This window comes from Plecotus auritus, assembly GCF_963455305.1.
Source record: "Plecotus auritus genome assembly, chromosome: 5".
Taxonomy (NCBI): Eukaryota; Metazoa; Chordata; class Mammalia; order Chiroptera; family Vespertilionidae; genus Plecotus; species Plecotus auritus.
In genome coordinates this window covers 156,703,237-156,724,228 of record NC_137776.1, presented here as the reverse complement: position 1 = coordinate 156,724,228, position 20,992 = coordinate 156,703,237, and the positions used below count along the sequence as shown (strand labels likewise).

General features: G+C 41.6%; 2 protein-coding genes across 3 annotated transcripts in view; one reads left to right on the top strand and one right to left on the bottom strand.

Annotated features, from left to right (window-relative positions):
• RNF38 (ring finger protein 38) overlaps nucleotides 1-20,992 on the top strand; it is a gene marked incomplete at its 5' end in the record, with an annotated part of 109,437 nt that overhangs the window by 19,241 nt on the left and 69,204 nt on the right. The window lies entirely within an intron of this gene.
• Nucleotides 2,990-3,740, bottom strand: LOC308249033 (U6 snRNA-associated Sm-like protein LSm1; the record flags this gene model as incomplete). Its single annotated transcript, XM_080669634.1, has 2 exons — nucleotides 2,990-3,155; nucleotides 3,380-3,740. 2 exons carry the CDS (start codon nucleotides 3,738-3,740, stop codon nucleotides 3,115-3,117), a joined length of 402 nt encoding a protein of 133 aa, XP_080525760.1. The 3' UTR covers nucleotides 2,990-3,114.

The window sequence follows — 20,992 nt, the reverse complement described above, 5'->3', positions numbered from 1 at the left end:
GTGGGGGGCCCGGCCTGAGGTGCCCTGTCAAGCCCTGCGGGGTGGGGGGTGCGGCCTGAGGTCCCCTGTCAAGCCCCATGGGGGCGGGGGAGGGCATAGCCTCAGGTCCCTGCTGATTGCTTGTTAAGGCTCCTTATGGGAACTTGGCCTCAGCTGTGGGTGCAACCATCTTTGTGATGGAGTAATGGTCAATTAGCATATTCCCTCTTTATTAGATAGGATAATATTTATTGTATGGATATATCATATTTTATTTATCCATCCATCAATTAATGGATGCACCCATTATTGGACTATTATGAATAATAATACGAACATTTGTGTATTTGATTTTGCATGGACTTATGTTTACATTTTTCTTAGACACACACACACACACACACACACACACACACACACACACACACGACATTATTGAGGAATTGCCAAACTTTTCCAAGGTGGTTGTACTATTTTATTTTCCATTTCTACCAGCAATATAAGACACTCCTAATTTCTTCACATTCTCATTAATACTTGTTGTTACCTATCTTTTTTATTATAGCCATTCTACTTGGGGTGCATTGATAGTTCATTGTGGTTTTGATTTGCATTTCCCTAAAGGCTAATGATATTGAGCATCTTTTCATGTATTATTGGTCCATGTAGATTTTAAAAAGACTTAAAGTTTCTCTAATTGTTAGACGCAGAACTAAGTAGTATCTTTTGTGTCCTCATAAGTTTTAGACATACATATGAGTACATCTATATTTATTCATTTCTTTACTTTTTTTTTTGTAAATATAATCTGGAGTTTTATTTACTTACGTTATTATTAATTTTTTGTTGTTGTTAATCCTTACTCAAGGATACTTTTTTCCATTGATTATCAGAGAAAGTGGAAGGGAGGCAGGGAAAGAGGGAGGTAGGGAGGGGGAGAGAGAGAAACATTGATGTGTGAGACCCACAGCGATCAGTTGCCTCTCACACATGCCCCAACAGCGGAGACAGGTATCAAACCTGCAACCCAGGTACGTGCCCTTGACCAGGAATCGAACCCAAGACCCTGCGGTCCTCAGGCCAACACTACAAGCATTGAGCCACACTGGTCAGGGCTACTTATGTTATTTTCATAGATTACATATTTTGAGGATGATTTTTTTAATGTCATGCAGTTATGTAGCCAGATTTATAAGAGTTATGTAGATTTATTTGTATTTCTAATTGTTTTGCTGTTGTCTTCCGTTTTTAGTTATACTAGTATAATAAATGTAAATCAATTCATTGGGTGAGCATTGCGCTTTCCAGGACATGTATTACAGATTCTGTGTAGGAGTATTACTGGTCCAAAGTCTGTGTGCATGAGGCTTTGAAAAGCCAAAACTCAAAACATCAGGGTATGATTGAGAAGGCACCAACCCAGAAGATAGGAGCCCTAGTAGTTCCTCATATCCATCTTAAGAAAGTTCAGAATTCAGGCTTCTTTTATGTCAAGGGTAGGGAGGACCTGTTTTTGTAAAAACTCTAGCCCAAGCAGAATTCCTCTAATATTAGCATATCTAAAGCAGAAGCTATTATTAGCCTGAAGGCCAGGGGGGAAAAACAGGCTTGAAATAGATGGAGTCAGAGAGACTGAGCATTTCACTATTACAGGAGTACAAGAGTAGATGATCTATATGACTGATAAACCCGACTCAAACATTTCAAAGGTATGATTAAGGTTTGCATTTTATTGACATAATCCAGAGCTTTGTTTGCTTTTAACTCATCAGGAGTTTCGAGGTAGTATTTTCTGTCAGTTACCCTTCCAGGGAGACTAGCCTGAGGTAGGGGGTCTGCAGGGAAAAACGATGTAGTCTGTTTCTTGGTGATCAGAGAGATGAATAGGAAAACCAGATTGTCAGACTAAAGAGCATGGTTCCATCACTTGGGAGAAGCACTTAATTCTAGAACAGTTTACCTACTTGCCTTTGTTCAAATATAATAAGTACAAATCTTCACATGTATCACTGTTCCCTCCACGATTCCTTCTCTGAGTTATTATAATAATTTTTGTTCAGTGTACTTTGCTTTACCCAAAAGTTAAACAGTTTATATTGAATAGTGAGCAGAAATACTCCTTGAGGAGTCTATAGGGGATGACTCACAAGATGATATTATTGTGAGTTTTCCAAGGCCTAGGGGCTAGTATTCCAATTTCATGGGCCCAGAAACTGGGCTTTCTTTGTATAACTATGGGGGCTCAGACTTTCACTATCTAAAAAACAGAAGACTTGTATCCAAACTGAAAGTACCAGCTTAATAATTTATAATGTGAAATGGCCTTTTTAATGACTTACATGCCACAAATAAATATGAGTGTCTACTGTGTAACAGGCTTACTGGGTATACAGTAGTAACAAAACAGATAAAACCTGTGTTCTTATGAAGCTTACATTCTAGTGATGTGAGATAGGCAATAATTAATAAATATATAATATGTCATAAAGATGATAAATGCTAAGATAAATAGAGTAGGGTAAGGAAAGATAAGCAAAGAATGAAAGGAGTCAGTTCTATTTAAAACCATTGGTCAGCCCTAGCTGGTTTGGCTCAGTGGATTGAGCGTCAGCCTGAGGACTGAAGGGTCCTGGGTTCAATTCCATTCAAGGACACATGGCTGGGTTGCAGCCCGATCCCCAGTAGGGGGTGTGCAAGAGGCAGCCGATCTCTCATCATTGATGTTTCTATCTCTCCCTCTCCCTTCCTCTCTGAAATCAATAAAAATTTATTTATTTATTTATTTATTTATTTATTTATTTATTTATTTAGATTCATATTTTATTTACAAGCAAATGAAGACTGTCCCCTGTAAACTCTAATTTGGGATGAGAAGAGCAACATAGAAAAGTAGTTGCTGGCTCCATAGTGATGTGTGAAAGGAGTCCATCCAGCTGTTTCTTTAGACAATGATTTTGTTCATAAAAAGGGAAAAAAAGCCACATGATTTCTTCATGTTGCATATGTGAAAGAATCCAAAAGAAAAACTTTTCAAAATTCTACAGTCTCTAGTCAAATGTGTGAGGTGACCAGAACGTCATTTTCATTCAGTGAGATCCCCTGCTCCCCAAGAGCAAAAGCCTCGGAGCAAAAGACTTAATACTCATCAAGAGTGTCTGCTCGAGGAATGGAGAGACCTCGATCTTTTTTTTTTTTTTTTTAAATATATTTTATTGATACTTTACAGAGAGGAAGGGAGAGGGATAGTTAGAAACATCGATCGATCAGCTGCCTCCTGCACACCCCCTACTGGGGATGTGCCCGCAACTAAGGTACGTGCCCTTGACCGGAATTGAACCTGGGACCTTTCAGTCCGCAGGCCGACGCTCTATCCACTGAGCCAAACCGGTTTTGGCGAGACCTCGATCTTTAAGAGCCTGAACTTTCAGCTTCTCGTTTTCCAGCTTGGTCTGCTGTTCTACCCTTTGTTCTTCTAGGATTTCTTCAATAGACACTTGCTGCAAGGGTGTGTCACTCTCCTTTTCCAAGTCTATTTCTCCTAGTAGGACCACATTTTCTCCTCTGACCACAAAAATCCCTCGAGAAATATCACCGTATTTTTTGCCCACATGAATACGCTCCACAGTCTGATGTAGCACTAAATTAGCAAATTGGTCAATGCTTCTCAAAAAGCCTATAAGTGTCCTTCCATCTCGCAGCAGGACCAAGTGCTTTTTGTCGATATCCTCGATGAGGCTGGCGGTGCCGGGCATATAGTTCATTTTGAGCTGAGATAAGGTTGCAATGTAAAGCGGTGAAGAGCTAGCGCATCCAACACCTCCTCCCTCCTACCGTAGTCACCGCCTTGGCGGGACTGGGACGGGAATCCAGACGGGCAATAAAAATGTATTTAAAATAAATAAAACCATTGGTCAAAGAAGACCTCTTTGCTGTGGTGATGATTGAGTTGAGACCTGAAGGATTATGCAAGTGCAGAAGCCTGGGCAGAAGTGTGCTTACTGTATTCAGGGAACCGGAGGGGATCTGGAGTAGCTAGAGAGAGTATAGTGGCAGGAAGTAGGATGGTGAACTTCTAGGCCATTAGAAACACTTTTTTCTTTACTTTTGAGATGAGATCACTGAGTAGAGTAGTGATGATAACCATTCCCACAGCAGGATCACTGTGGCTGTAGGAGGATAAGAATTGAAATAAGGAAAGTGGTTTACGAAGTTGTTCTGGTAGAGGAAGAGATGAGGTGAGAAGAAACAGGTGAGAAGCCAAGACAGAAACAGGCTGCTTGGTGTACAGTCAGCCCCCCATCAGTCCTCATCAACTTGAACCTTTTGACTTCCTGAGACTGCTCTTGCCAAGATCATCAATGACAGTGAATTACCAAACCAAGGGATATTCAGACCACATCTCACTGCTGTGTCCTACCAGAATTCTTTCTGGAATCCCTATCTCTTGGCTTTTATAATCTCATAATCCTGGTTTTCCTCTCACTTTTGTGTGTATTTTTTGTTTATTAGTCCCATACCCCAAATCACTACAGGTTTGAGTTGTTCAGGGCTTGGTTCTGTACCCCTGTCTCTTTCTTGATATCATTTGTTCCCAAGGATTTTAAATTTATATGCTGAGAATTCCCAATTTCATATTTTTACAGGGAGCTCATATTTACATGTCAAAAATGAAAATGTTTATCCAGCCAAAACTGGGGATAACTGTGTCCCGTTCACTCTCTCCGCCTAATTTTTCCCAGCAGATAATGATATCCCGTTGCTTAATCCAGTTTCTGGGAGTCATTTTTTTGGCACCTGTGTTTTTCTCACATACCCTTCTCCCCCGCATCCTTCACCAAGTCCTTTTCAACTCAGCTCCAAAATGTATCTTGTATTCTTCCGTTCCATTTTATTCCATTGGAGCCATCTCATCTATCCTCCTAAACTACTACTCTGTCCTTTAACTGGTCCTCACACTTCTCTGGCTTCCCTCCAGTTTTCTCTGCACAGCAGTGAGAGCTTTTATTTATTTATTTTTTTTAAAAATATATTTTATTGACATTTTACAGAGAGGAAGGGAGAGGGACAGAGAGCTAGAAACATCGATGAGAGAGAAACATCGATCAGCTGCCTCCTGCACACCTCCCACTGGGGATGTGCCTGCAACCAAGGTACATGCCCTTGACCGGAATCGAACCCGGGACCCTTGAGTCCCCAGGCCGACGCTCTATCCACTGAGCCAAACCGGTTTCGGCAGCAGTGAGAGCTTTTAAAAGAATGGGTCGCATGGCTGCTTAAAACCATTCATTGGCTTCCTGTTGCACTTGAACTTACCTAGTTTTTCCTTTCCCTCTCATAAGCTGTTTTCACTGCATAGGCTACTCACTGCCCTTTGAGTGCTCAGCTCATTCTCATCCATTAGCTCTCAACTTTTCTCTGAGGCTACCCTGTCTAAAGGAAGTTCGATCTCTCTGCTCTCTCACTGCACCCTGTTTTTTTCCTTTGTAGCACTTACCACAATTCACAATTACTCATTCATGGATTCACATATGTGGCCCAGACACTTGTCCCTTTAGGTCTAGAAAGACAGATGAATCTATTCTTTGCCAGAAAAATTTGGTCTTGGTTGTAACTGATCACAAAGAAAGCGCATTCAGAAGAGGCTGCAAATAATTTTTCACTTTGTCTTGGGTGAGTTCCCAGAAGCTCATTCTCTTTTGATCTTTCTTCTTTTCTTTTCTTTTTTATCCCTTTCTATTCTGATATTCTTCCTTTTGCCCAAAACTGGGAAGATCTTTGACAGCTTATGTTCAGGCCTATGTTGACTTGTTCCTGGCTCCATTCAGTAAGATAATTGTTAATCATCATACTCTTCAAAACTGAACATTATTTACAGGACACATCAAGACCTCTCTCTTATTTGGCCATCTTGCCTAATATAACTTTGATGTTATCTAATTTTGATGTTATCCAACATACCTCCTTCCAACAAAGAGACTGGCATTGGTAAGAACAGAGGAAATGAAAGGGACTGGGGTCTTCCTGTCCTGCCCTCCCTTTCTTTTAAATTGTCTTCTATATTAGACTGTAAGCTGCATTAGGCAATAATGTGTTTTCTGTGTTCATCATCATGATTTACCTGGCGCTTATATAGTGCTTGACACTTAGTAGCTGCTCAGTACATATGCATGGAATGGAATTGGAGCACAAGCAGGTAGCTCATCTGACGGTAGCTCATCTGACAATTTCATCTAAGTCAGGGTTGGGGAACCTTTTTTTCTGCTAAGGGCCATTTAGATATTTATAACATCATTCTCAGGCCATACAAAATTATCAATTTAAAAATTAGCCTGCTGTATTTGGTCAAACATTTAATTAACTCACCCCTAATCCTTGGCAGGGCCAGACCAAATTATTTCCTGGGCCTTATGTGGCCCGTGGGCCAGACATTCCCCACCCCAGATCTAAGTGATGGCAGGGGGTGAGCTTGATGGAAAATCTCTTCCTCTCAGCAGTAAATGCTTCTAGTATCCAAACTATTTGTTTGTATTCTCTCCTTTCCCCCCAACTGTCTCCTTTCTGGGCAGAGTTAGACATGAATAAAGTTTGGGCTCAGAAACTTCTCATTGCTGATTGCCATCGATAGGTGGCTCTTTGCTTCTTTATATGGAATCATGTAACAGATTAAGCCCAGTAAGTTTCCTGGGCCTAGGAAAAGCCTGTTTCCTACCACTGTGTTTTGATTTACTGGTACTTCAGTCTCTGGATCAACCCAGTTCTGGGGTGGGCAGTGGGGTGGTGTGCCGCAGGCACTTGCACACACACATATTCTATTGTCACTCCATTTATTCCAATATGTATGTATATAATAGCTTCACAAACCAATTTAGATAAAAGTTCTTTTTATACCTGCCTTTGAATTTCTTGTTTAGTTGCTAAATTTGGATTAGATTAGTTTCTTCCTTCTTATGGTCACTTACTCTAGGGAAGTAAACCATCAGTTTTGCAAATTGAAAACAAGTTTTAATACCCTACTACCTTTTTTGTTTGCTAGACATGGAGTTGTGAAGAAGGTGTGTGGATAATTAACTCTGTGTGTTTATATCAAACAATTATGCTGTGCCTATAAATGGGAGAATTGGAATTCCAATATATTTATTGGTCATTACTGTTTTTAATCTTTAATAACATCTTGTTAGTTGATCATGATTTCAAGAAACCACAAGAAAAAAATTATTTTAAATTGCATTTGTGGTCTCTAATTGGAAGCACTGATTTTGGCCCTGAGTATAGTTTTCAGAATGGATAGAATGGATTTAATACTCTGCCTTTTAATATCTAAAAAAAAAAAAAGAAAGAAATGGCTTTAAAAAAATTTGCGTTAAGTTCAAAATTTTACCCTAAAGTGTTGGATATCAATAGCCTAAAAATACATAGGTGTAAAACAGAACATTTGTGCTGATATTCCAATCACTATGGAGAATCTTGTGTTCACAGATTTCCTGACTAAATATTCCTTTCTCCATTTTTCTTTTTGGAAAAATGTTAAAATTCATTCTTAGCATGGCACATGGTAGTAGAAGATGAATATGAAAGTAAAAATTTCCAACATTCACAAACCTCTAAAGTGAACAGTATTTAGTGGTAGTAGAAGGAAAGGAGGATTTCTGTGTAAGCAACACACAGTATTTTTAGTTAATGTTTTATGTGGTCTGTATATGATGGTTATGTGTTCATACACCACACACACACACACAATGCGCACACTCTCTCTCACTCTTTCTCTCATGCATCCAGTGTGTAAAATATAAAGGAATTCTTCTTTTTTTGGAAAACACTAAAAAAAGCTCTGTGATCAAAGCTTATAAAACTTTGTGATCAAAGCTTATAAAGCTATGACAACGGATTTATCCTCAAAATACTAAATACTCAAAGTACCAAAATGAGGGCAATTTCCCATCACTGATGTTTGACAGAGAGGTTTTCTTTTGGACAAGTAAAAAGAGTTAATAACACAGGTTAATAAATTTAACCCTAAGAGATGGTAGTACTAAATGAGATAAAGTAATTTCATGCCCTGACCGGTTTGGCTCAGTGGATAGAGCGTCGGCCTGCAGACTGAAGGGTCCCAGGTTCGATTCCGGTCAAGGGCATGTACCTTGGTTGCGGGCACATCCCCAGTAGGGGGTGTGCAGGAGGCAGCTGATCCATGTCTCTAACTCTCTATCCTCTCCCTTCCTCTCTGTAAAAAATCAATAAAATATATATTTAAAAAAAGGAATTTCAGGGACCGTTTTTGCTAGTTCATGGATGCTGGAAGGCCCTTGATTTTACAGACTTCCCCATCTTTTCTCTACCCTTCCCCCTATCTTCTTAGTGTGTGGCCATGGAACACAATCTTGCTTTCTTATCTTTTTTTTTTAATCCTCAACCCAAGAATACGTTTATTGATTTTAGAGAGAGGAAGGGAAAAGGAAATAGAGAAACATCGATGTGAAAGAGAAACATCGATTCTGGTTGCTTCTCATACGTGTTCCAACTGGGACTGAACCCACAACCTGGGTATCTGCCCTGACCAGGAATGGGACCTAAAACCTTTTGATGTATGGGATTACGCTCCAACCAACTGAGTCATCCAGCCAGGGTGCCTTCTTATCTTGAAGCTCTCTGGTTAGGAGATCAAATGTGGACTTAGTATATATATATATAGTGGGCTTCTTTCCTAGTCTTGCAACCAGGGAACTTCTGGTCTCTTAGGATTGTCACCCTATTGAGGTTCTGCATTCCAGAAGGGTTGGTGTGTGTGAAGAGAGCAAATCCATGACCTTTGTTGTTCAGCATGTTGCAGCCATCAGTGAGCTGCCTTGCCTGAAAACTCTTATTTTACTAAAAGTAGTGATTCTGATCTGATAAAGCCACAGATCTTCTCTACTAACATATGCATGTATGCACATGCACGCAGAATTTTGTGTACAGTTTAGTGGTTCACAGACCTGAAGTCCATTGATAAATTTGTTTAGGGCCTGTGGACTGCAGTTTGAGAACCTGTACCTTAAAGATTGACATCAATAAGGCTGATCATAAAATTTGTACACTAAAGCTTAAAAATTATTCTGAATAAATACTTTTAAACTATTTAAGTAAACAGTGTCTGCCCATTTGCTGACTTTCAAAATCTCATGGTATGAGGAAAGCTCTGTTGAAAGGATAGATGTATGTCCTCTTATAGCTCAGTAGGAAAGAGTTAAAAATTAATAGATCAGTTGCCATTAAATGGTTTAAATTCAGTCAGAGAGAGTCTGATTAAAGCATGTACTACTATAAACCAGTGGTCGTCAAACTGCGGCGCTCGCAAGCCGCGGTTTGGCGCTCTGTTGACTAATGAGTTTGCCGACCACTGGGATAGGAGCTTAATCACAAGGAACAACAACAGTAATTATTGGAATCGAGAGTCTAGGTCAGTGGTCGGCAAACTCATTAGTCAACAGAGTGGCAAACCGCGGCTCACGAGCCGCATGTGGCTTGTGAGCCGCAGTTTGCTGACCACTGCTCTAAACCATTACCTGTATGCTATGTGTGGTTCTGCAAGATAGTTTTATCTCATGTTTGGTTTAAATGCATTTAATTCCTATGAGTTCAGGGCCTCCATGTTCTGGAAAACAGCCTGCACCTGTGATAAAGCTAGTCCTACCTAAACAAGTTCACCTAGCAGAAATCAGATTTTAGGCTTTCATGATCTTATTCCTGGAAGGACCAGTATCTGTGAATTTAAAGAATTTAGGGAAATTATGGCTTCTTTAATCGTTTTATCAGCTTGCCTCTTATCTATACTAATAAAAGCCTATGTGGTCCTTGTGCCCTCGTGTGATGCCCTCATGTCATCACAAGATGGCCACCATAAGATGGCCAACAGGGGAGGGCAGTTGTGGGCGAGATCAGGCCGGCAGGGGAGGGCAGTTGTGGGCGAGATCAGGCTGGCAGGGGAGGGCATTTTGGGGCAAACATGCTGGCAGTGGAGCAGTTAGGCATCAATCAGGCCAGCAGGGGAGAGGTTAGGGGGTGATCAGGCTGGCAGGCAGAATCGGTTAGGGGCAATCAGGCAGGCGAGCGGTTAGGAGCCAGCAGTCCTGGATTGTGAGATGTCTGACTGTTGGTTGGACATTCCTGAGTGGTTCCAGATTGGAGAGGGTGCAGACCGGGCTGAGGGACACTCCCCCCCCATGCACGGATTTTGTGCACTGGGCCTCTAGTCTATATATATAAAACCTAATATGCAAGTAGACCGAACAGCAGAACAACCAAACAACTGGTTGCTATGATGTGCGCTAACCACCAGGGAGCGCATGTAGAACATGGTGGGTGTCAGCAGCAGGTGGCAGAGCGCGAAACATGGTGGGCATCGGCCACGGCGGGATGGTGGAACAGGTGAGCGGGGCGCCAGACCAAGGCGGGGCACCAGTTGCTGTCATTGGGGCGAGCCTCCAGTAGTTACTGAAAATTCTTTGCTCCTGCGCGCTGTGGTCCCGTCGGGCACTCACACCTGCTGCTGGCACCGGCCCCACTTGCACCCGCTGCCTGGTGCCAGCCCCGATTACTTGGCACCGTCAACTGGTGTGAGCGGCAGCTGCCGGCCCCGATTTCCCCTCAGGGCTGCTCCACATCCCCCTGTTCCTGAGGAGCGATCGGGCCCAGCAGCTGCTTCTTGCGACCGCTGCCAGCAACAGCCCCGCTTGCACCCACTGCCAGGGCCGGCCCCATTTGCACCTGCAGCCAGTGCTGGAGCTGCTGGTGCTGGGCGCCGGTCCTGATTGCTTGGCTCCGTCAGCGGGTGCAAGCAGCGGCTGCTGGCCCCAATCGCCCCTGAGGGCTTCTCCACCTCCTCCTGCTCTTGAGGAGTGATCAGGGCAGCAGCCGCCACTCGCACCTGCTGAAGGCGCTAGCCCCACTCACACCCACTGCTGGCACCAGTTCCAATTGCTCCGCGCCATCAGTGCATAGGAACGGCAGCGGTGGGAGCAGGGCTGCTGGCAGATAGGCGACTGGGGGCTGCGCTTGGAGGGGCTGGGCGGGGCGCAGAGGATGGGCCAAGATCTGCCCCTGTGCCCACCACAGCCTCATGGCCTACAGTTTCTTTCAAGGTGCACAAATTCGTGCACTGGGCCCCTAGTTGTATGATAATCTTTCAGGATGTGAGTGTTAATGTAAGTAGTACAAAAAGCATTTGGACTAGAAACTAGCAGTTCTGGCTATTAGTATCTTTTCTGGCACTAAATAACTCTGTGATCTTGGACAGGTCATTTAATCTTCCTGTGCTTTACTTATCTCAAAAAATAGGTTGAATTTTCACTAAGATTCTTATATCTTACTAGAAGCCTGATGCACAAAAATTTATGCAAGAGTAGGCCTTCCTTCCCCCGTATGCCGGCACCAGCTTCCCTCCGGCACCCAGGACCTGGGCTTTCCTCCGGCCACTGGCAGGCACCTGGGACCCAGTCATCCTTCCTCCTGCTGCTGGCAGGCACCCTGAGCCCAGGCTGCTTCCCTCAGACTGCCAGCAGGCACCCGGGACCCATACGGCTTCCCTCCGGCCGCCGGCAGGTACCCAGAATCCAGGCTTCGCTCCAGCCCCGGCTTCGTCCGGACTTCCGATCTAATTAGCATATTGCCCTTTTATTATTATAGATTATTCTAAAGCACATCCACCATTAAGTAGGTCAGTACAGTGGTCAACACAACCCAGTGTGTTGGTCTAAAGACCTGATGCAATGTAGGATATAGCAATTCTAAGGCATTTGAGGTAGCCAGGAACAGAGAAGCAGTGGGCATTCATTATACTCAGTCCAGTAGGCTAAAATCTGAATTACAGGAAGAAGCTAAGAGAAACCCTCAGCCCAAGTGGAGAGGCAATTTCACTGGCAAAGTCAGAGCCTAGATCAGTGGTCAGCAAACTCATTAGTCAACAGAGCCAAATATCAGCAGTACGATGATTGAAATTTCTTTTGAGAGCCAAATTTTTTAAACTTAAACTTCTTCTAACGCCACTTCTTCAAAATAGACTCGACCAGGCGGTGGTATTTTCTGGAAGAGCCACATTCAAGGGGCCAAAGAGCTGCATGTGGCTCGCAAGCCGCAGTTTGCTGACCACTGGCCTAGATCATTGATGAGAAAAACCAAGAACCTGGCATTCAGCAGCAAGCATTAGAGTTTGATAATTAATGTTAATGATGATTATCTGTCATGAAAATTTTTAGATTAGTTATACAGCAGATGAATGCATATTTTGAAATAATATCAGTAAATATGGTTGAAATAAATACTTATTAGATTAGCTCTTATCAAGAAAATTTTATCCAGCAGCAGCCTGCCTCCGGCCCACTAGCAAGACCAAACCCCACTGCTTTTTATTTCGTTTGTGGTTTTGCATAGGCTAAAATTTTGTTGGTTTAAGCATTGACCTCTGCGAAGAGGATCCCACTTTTTTTTTCTTTTCAAAATGGCAGCCTCCAACTGCACACGAGGGTTAAGATATATGCCGGGCTATGCTGTGAGAGAGGAAGCATTTTAGTGCCTCCAGTTATAGAACTTATGTTATCAGGGGGATAAGAGATGCCTTCAGAGAAAATAAGAATGTAAATGATCCTGTAGAAATTTAGGATAATGAATAAAGCCAAAAGAGACCTGGGAATGATTCATTGGCAGGTCCACATTAGCCAACTGTGTTTAATTGACAAGTTTATCCTTTAGAATCAAGAGAAGCCCAAGACCTAAGAACCACCTGCAACTGTGGACCATCTTCAGCATCCATTCTGTGCTTGGGATGGGGGTTCCCAACAGACCATGAGTGCCCTCTTGAATCAGCTTAAAATAATAGCCTCTTGCTCAGCTTGCCCTATAGTAACTGATAAATTGAGTGAGGTTTCCATTCTTTTGCAGCCATAATGAAAAAGGGTGGCTGTCTCACTTTGGTTCAAAGTGTTAGAATTAAGAGATGAATTCACTCAAAATACTGCTATTATTGTGTCTCCTCTCCACCCCACCCCTCTTTAGTAGCCCATCACCACTTGTATAGAGCATCTCCAGACCTTGTTTCTTGGTCCTTTCTTTCAAGAGAGAGAGAGGGGGGGGGGGGGAGGGAGAGGGAGAAATGTCATCCAGGTGGAGCTTCTATTCCTACTGATGCTAGAAAAATTAAAAATTAGTGTCCTAAGTTTTCTGTGATCTGGTCAAATGGCAATTTATGAAAGAAAAAAAAGATTAAGGAAAACAAGTGCAGTTGTAAACTGACTTATTTGCTCCTTAGCTTCCTTGTATTGGAGATAGTTGAGAGTTGAGTCCTTTGTATAGTTGTACTTATTATTAAAGAAACAAAATCTTTTTTTTTCTTTATTTTATAAAATATATTTTTATTGATTTCAGAGAGAAGGGAAGAGGGAGAGGGAGAGATAGAAACATCTATGATAAGAGAGAATCATTCATTGGCTGCCTCCTGCACACACCCTACTGGGAATCAAGCTCGCACCCAGGCATGTGTCCTGACGCTGGATTCGAACCAGTGACTTGGTGCATGGGAAGATGCTCAACCACTGAGCCACACCGCTTGGCAGAAACAAAAGCTTAATTGAGATAAAGTACAATACTGCATTGCAGTTACTCTGTGAATTTATTTCTGCATACATATGAGGATTGAATACTGACAAATTTGATTTTTCACATTTGTAATTAATGAGGTTTAGTTGGATACAACACAAAGTTTTTGTTAACTAGTATAAATATGTAATCTTGGAAATCTGCTATCTAGTTGTAGGATTTAAAATTAATGTATAATTGATACTTTTTTAAAAAAATATATTTTATTGATATTTCACAGAGAGGAAGGGAGAGGGATAGAGAGCTAGAAACATCGATGAGAGAGAAACATCGATCAGCTGCCTCCTGCACACCTCCCACTGAGGATGTGCCCGCAACCAAGGTACATGCCCTTGACCGGAATCGAACCCGGGACCTTTCAGTCCGCAGGCCGACGCTCTATCCACTGAGCCAAACCGGTTTCGGCTATAATTGATACTTTTATTATGCATAAAGTATTTTCTCACATTTTAAAAATACCTTATTTTAAATATTAAAGTAATATCAGTATTTGTGCAGTACTGATGTGTCAGATGTTTTCTTGGATTTAAAAATATGAAATCTATACACAATGGTTATAACATTGTAGGCACAATTTTAATACTTGTTCTGGAAAAGTTCAAACATATACAGATGTAGAGAAACTAGAATAATGAACTCCTATGTGCCCATCACCCGGATTCAACAATTACCAGAGTATGACAGTTTTATTTCATCTACATTTTCACCATACCTACCTTGGAATTTTAAAAGTTGATTTTAGACAGTGAGAGGAAGGGAGAGGGATAGAGAGATCGGTGAGAGAGAAACATCATTGATTGACTGCCTACTCACACCCCCTACTAGGGATTGAGCCCACAGCCTGGGTTTGTGCCCTAACTGGGAATCGAACTGCCATCTCCTGGTTCCTGGGTCGATGCCCAACCACTGAGCCACACCTGCCGGGCCTACCTTGGATTATTTTTTAAACAATTCCCCCCATACCTACCTTGGATTATTTTTAAAAACAATTCCCAATCTTGGGCAGCCATGACACTGTCTTGCCACCTGGTGGCAGCATGTCATAGTTTGAAAGTTATTAAGTCCTTTGAGACTGTAATTAAAAATAAAGGAATGGATCTGATTGCAGAGGGAAGGCAGGGGAGGGTGGGTGGATGGGAAGAGATCAACCAAAGAACTTGTATGCATATATGCTTAACCCAGGGACACAAATTACAGGGTCATGAAGGCCTGAGGAGGGAGTGGAGCAGGCTAGAAGAGGCCAATGGGGGGAAAAGGGTAGCATATGTAATACTTAAAACAATAAAGATTTTTTTTAAAAGAAAGGAACGGAAATGGGGAGTTATTGCTTAATAGTTATAGGGTTTCTGTTTGAGATAATGATAAAGTTTTAGAAAATAGATAGTAGTGATGGTTGCACAACATCTACACTAATGAAAGAGTAAGATACAAATTGACCGTACCTTCGCGATGCCCAACAGCCAATCAGGAATGAGTATGCAAATTAACCCAACAAAGATGGTGGGTTAATTTGCATATGCAGGTGTTCCGCACTGCCCCAGCCGCTCCGGGCATCTGGGCAGTGTGGGAAGGCTGAAAGGCAGCTCCAGGTCGGAGCAAAAAGGCGGCTCTGGCCAGAGCGAAGGTGGTGCCACCAGCCAAGGGAAGGAAGGCCCATTCTTGCACAAATCTTTGTGCATCAGGCCTCTAGTTGTGAATATAATTAATGTCACTGAATTATACATTTAAAAATGGATAAAATGGTAAATTTTATGTGCTGTATATTTTACCACAATAAACAAATACCAAAAAAAGGACAACCTCTTAACAGTATATGATAGCATATAATAAACACATGAGAAGATTTTATAGTATGGTTCTTGTGAAAAGAACTAATATTTACTTTCATACTGTCTTTTTGGGGTAGAGAAAAACCTAGATCAGCCTTTAAGTCAGTGAGCTCCCAAAATTACTTTGAACAGCAAAACCATCCTATATAATAAAAGGGTAATATGCAAATAGACTGAACAGCAGAACAACTGAACAACCAATCAAAGTGTAATATGTTAATGATATGCTAAGGCTGCTCAACTGCTCGCTATGACATGCACTGACCACCAGGGGGCAGATGCTCCAACCGTAGGTTAGCTTGTTGCTGGGGTCCGGCCAATTGGGACTGAGGGAGATGGGCCAGACACGCCCTGGAGCCCTCCCACGGTCCCTCCCCAGCCCGATTGTGCACCCATAGGGTCCCTCAGCCTGGCCTGCACCCTCTCGCAATCTGGGACCCCTCGGGGATGTCAGAGAGCTGGTTTCAGCCTGATCCCGCAGGCCACTCCCCTTGGGAGGGCAATAGACGCAGGGCTCATGCTGGCAAGCGCTGCTGTGGCAGCGCAAGCCTCTCCCAATCGGGACCGATGGGCCTGAGTCCACGGTAGGCACAGTGGGGCCGGGATGAGCGGGAGCGGCAGGTAGGAGCTGCAGGTGGCGTTGGACTTCAGGTTTCAGCCCGATCCCTGCAGGCCACCCAGAGGGACCCCACCTGTGCACGAATTCATGCACCGGGCCTCTAGTGGTAAATAAAACATTAAATTGGAACTCCTTGTAAGGGTCTAGAAAGCTTCTTCCATCTAGTTTAGTAAACTCCACTGCTTCCACCCAATTGTAGGGCCCCTGCATGTTTTAAGCTATGACAAATCCATACACCAAAAAGCCATTATTCATCAGTTATAGAAAAGATCCAGGTAGTGGATGCTATATAACTGGTTTATCGTTCAAGTCTTTTTCAATCTGAGAAAATCATATACTCAGAACTTTTTTGAAGGGGAGCGGGGATGTAGGGGCACTTTCTAGAGAACATTGCAAATTATAAGAAAATATGCGTAGAGTTCTAGATGCTCTGAGTTCAGAGCTGGAAGTGATCTTACATTATTTAGTCTTTCATTTTAAAGATGCAGAAACTGAGTTCCAGAGAGATTGGTTTGAACAATGCCACACAGCTAGTCAGTCAGTGGTAGGGGCTGTGCATTTTGTACTATACTATGGCTACTTAATAGCAAAGATGTATCAAAAAAGAAAATGGCTCTCTGCATGTCTAGGGACAGGAATAGAATTCATTTTGCTTTTTTTCCTCTCTCTTGTTCTTTTGCCTGATAATTGTGAGGTTCAGTTATTAAAACTAATTTTTGAAGACCAGAAAACTCAATCAACTAGAATATGCAATTCTTCTGAGAAGTCTGCTTAAAAAAGGTTTTGTTGTATTTGATCATTTCAATTTGCATTTGCACTTGCATAATACTTTGATATGGTTTATTACAATGAACACAAATCTAATAGTTGGCAGGGAGATGGTTTGGGGGTCGTAGATCACTGACTTTGGCCTAAAGACCTATTCTGCCCATGCTCTGCCATTAACTTTCTGTATGTCCCAGGGCAAGTCACTTCCTCTTAGTGGACCTCAGTTGTATGCTCAATGTAACCTGGTAGAGATAGACTTGATGAGTTTAAGGATTCCTGTCAGCACTGCCAACCAGAGCTGTTGAGCTTATGTAGGCTTCAGTATCACAATGAAGAATCACCCTTTTCCATGTATTTAAGTAAAAAGAATTTACCATGTAAGTCGTAGCTTCTGCTCTGAAGCAGCTCTTGGTGAAGCAAAGCATTGTGTGATGTGATGTGTTATGCAGAGAGCTATCTCAGCACGGAGGAAGGGTGCCTAAATCATGCTGGTCTATACCCTTTGTCTTATGGGGCCGGGACTGCTGGAGAGAGAGGCAGGTGCTTGTGTGCATTCATTCACTTCTAGGATGCTTCTGCATTGTTTTCCAGCAAAGGGCACTTCCCTTAGTGGCAAAGGAATGAGTTCTGATCTTCAGGGCAAAAGGTCAAAGAGAGACCTTGCTCATTTTTACATTGGATTGAATTTTTTCTTACTGTTGAGGCTTTTTTTTTAAATGGTTTTTTATAATTTTCTTATTGATTTGAGAGAGAGACTGAGAGAAAAAAAGAGAGAGAGATTGAAACAATGATTTTTTTTTTTTTTTCAAATTTTTATTAAGGTATTATATGTGTACATATCTTACCATTGCCCCCCACCCCCACCCCACTCCCATACATGCCCTCACCCCCCAATGTTTTGCATCCGTTGGTTACTCTTATATACATGCATATAAGTCCTTCAGTTGATCTCTTATTTCCCCCACCTCTCCCTAACCTTACCACTGTAATTTGACAGTCTGTTTGATGCTTTACTGCCTCTGTAACTATCTTTTTGTTCATCAGTTTATAATGTTTTTCATTATCCCCAAATGAGTGGGATCATGTGGTATTTTTCTTTCATTGACTGGCTTATTTCACTTAGCATAATGTTCTCTAATTCCATCCAAGTGCCTACAAATGGTAGTAATTCCTTCTTTTTTACGGCAGCATAGTATTCCATTGTGTAGATGTACCATAGTTTTCTGATCCAGTCATCTGCTGATGGGCACCTAGGCTGTTTCCAAATCTTAGCTATTGTAAATTGTGCTGCTATGAACATAGGGGTGCATATATCCTTTCTGATTGGTGTTTCTGGTTTCTTAGGATATATTCCTAGGAGTGGGATTACTGGGTCAAATGGGAGTTCCATTTTCAGTTTTTTGAGGAAACTCCATACTGTTCTCCACAGTGGCTGCACCAGTCTGCATTCCCACCAGCAGTGCACGAGGGTTCCTTTTTCTCCGCATCCTCGCCAACACTTGTCGTTTGTTGATTTGTTGATGATAGCCATTCTGACAGGTGTGAGATGGTATCGCATTGTTGTTTTGATTTGCATCTCTCGGATAATTAGTGACTTTGAGCATGTTTTCATGTGTCTCTTGGCCTTCCTTCTGTCTTCTTTCGAAAAGCTTCTATTTAGGTCCGTTGCCCATTTTTTTATTGGATCATTTATCTTCCTTTTATTAAGTTGTATAAGCTGCCTGTAGATGTTGGAAATTAAACCTTTATCAGTGATACCATTTGCAAATATGTTCTCCCATACAGTGGGGTTTCTTGTTGTTTTGTTGATGGTTTCTTTTGCTGTGCAAAAGCTTTTTATTTTGATGTAGTCCCATTTGTTTATTTTCTGTTTGGCTTCCATTGCCCTAGGGGCAGTATCACTGAAAAAGTTCTTTTGGCAAATGTCTGAGATTTTGCTGCCTGTGGATTCCTCTAGTATTTTTATGGTTTCCCGTCTTATATTTAAGTCCTGTACCCATTTTGAGTTTATTTTTGTGTATGGTGTAAGTTGGTGATCTAGTTTCATTTTTTTGCATGTATCTGTCCAATTTTCCCAACACCATTTATTAAAGAGACTGTCTTGACTCCATTGTATGCTCATGCCTCCTTTGTCAAATATTAAGTGCGCATATTGGTTTGGGTCGATATCTGGGTTCTCTATTCTGTTCCATTGATCTATATGTCTGTTCTTGTGCCAGTACCAGGCTGTTTTGATGACAGTGGCTTTGTAATACAGCTTGAAATCTGGTATTGAGATCCCTCCTACTTTATTCTTCTTTCTCAGGATTGCTGTGGCTATTCGGGGTCTTTTTTTATTCCAGATGAATTTTTGGAGAGTTCTTTCTAGGTCTGTGAAATACGCCATTGGTATTTTAATGGGGAGTGCATTGAATCTATAGATTGCTTTGGGTAGTATGGACATTTTAATGATGTTGATTCTCCCAATCCATGAACATGGTATGTTCTTCCATCTGTTTACATCTTCCTCTATCTCTTTTTTCAGTGTCCTGTAGTTTTCCGCATATAGGTCTTTTACCTCCTTGGTTAGGTTTATTCCTAAGTATCTTAATTTTTTTGGTGCGATGGAAAATGGGATTGCTTTTTTAGTCTCTCTTTCTGTAAGTTCATTGTTGGTGTATAGAAATGCCATAGATTTCTTGGTGTTAATTTTGTATCCTGCTACATTGCCGAATTCATTTATTAAGTCTGTTAGTTTTTTGATGGAGTCTTTCGGGTTTTTTATGTACAATATCATGTCATCTGCAAATAAGGACAGCTTTACTTCTTCTTTTCCAATTTGGATGCCTTTTATTTCTTCTTCTTGTCTAATTGCAGTGGCTAATACTTCCAGTACTATGTCAAACAGGAGTGGTGAGAGTGGGCATCCCTGTCTTGTTCCTGTTCTTAGGGGAAATGGTTTTAGTTTTTGCCCATTGAGTATGATGTTAGCTGTGGGTTTATCATATATAGCTTTTATGATGTTGAGGTATGATCCTTCTATTCCCACCTTGTTGAGAGTTTTTATCAAGAAAGGGTGTTGGATTTTGTCAAATGCTTTTTCTGCATCAATTGATATGACTATGTGATTTTTATCTCTCAATTTGTTTATGTGATGTATCACATTTATTGATTTGCGGATATTGAACCATCCTTGCATTCCTGGGATAAACCCTACTTGGTCATGGTGTATGATCTTTCTGATGTACTGCTGGATCCTATTTGCTAGAATTTTGTTGAGGATTTTGGCATCTACATTCATGAGGGATATTGGCCTGTAATTCTCTTTCATTGTGTTGTCTTTATCTGGTTTTGGTATTAGGGTGATGCTGGCTTCATAGAAGGAGCTTGGAAGTGTTCCTTCCTCTTGAATTTTTTGGAATAGTCTGAGGAGGATAGGTTTTAGTTCTTCCTTGAATGTTTGGTAGAACTCTCCTGTGAAGCCATCTGGCCCCGGGCTTTTGTTTGCCGGAAGCTCTTTGATGACTGCTTCAATTTCTTCCATAGTTACTGGCATGTTGAGCTGTTTAGATTCTTCCTGATTGAGTTTTGGAAGGTTATATTTTTCTAGGAATATGTCCATTTCCTCCAGGTTGTCCAGTTTGTTGGAATAGAGTTGTTCGTAGTATTTTTTAACAATCCTTTGTATTTCGGCGGGATCTGTTGTTATTTCACCTCTTTCATTTCTGATCTTGTTTATTTGGGTCCTCTCCCTTTGCTTCTTGGTGAGCCTGGCTAGAGGTTCATCAATCTTGTTTATCCTTTCAAAGAACCAGCTCTTGGTTTTGTTGATCTTTTGTATTGTTTCTTTGGTCTCTATGTCGTTTATCTGTGCTCTGATCTTTATTATTTCCTTCCTTCTGCTTACACTGGGCTTTTCTTGTTGCTCTTTTTCTAACTCTTTGAGTTGTTGGGTTAGGTAATTTATTACCCCTGTTTCTTGTTTTTTGCAGTAGGCTTGTAGAGCTATGAACTTCCCTCTCAAGACTGCTTTCGCTGTGTCCCATAGATTTTGGATTGTAGTGTTTTCATTGTCATTTGTTGTCATGATGTTTTTTATTTCTTCTTTGATCTCTCTGGTAACCCAGTCATGGTTTAATAGCATGCTGTTTAGTCTCCATGTGTTTGATTTCTTTGGGTTGTTTTTATTGTA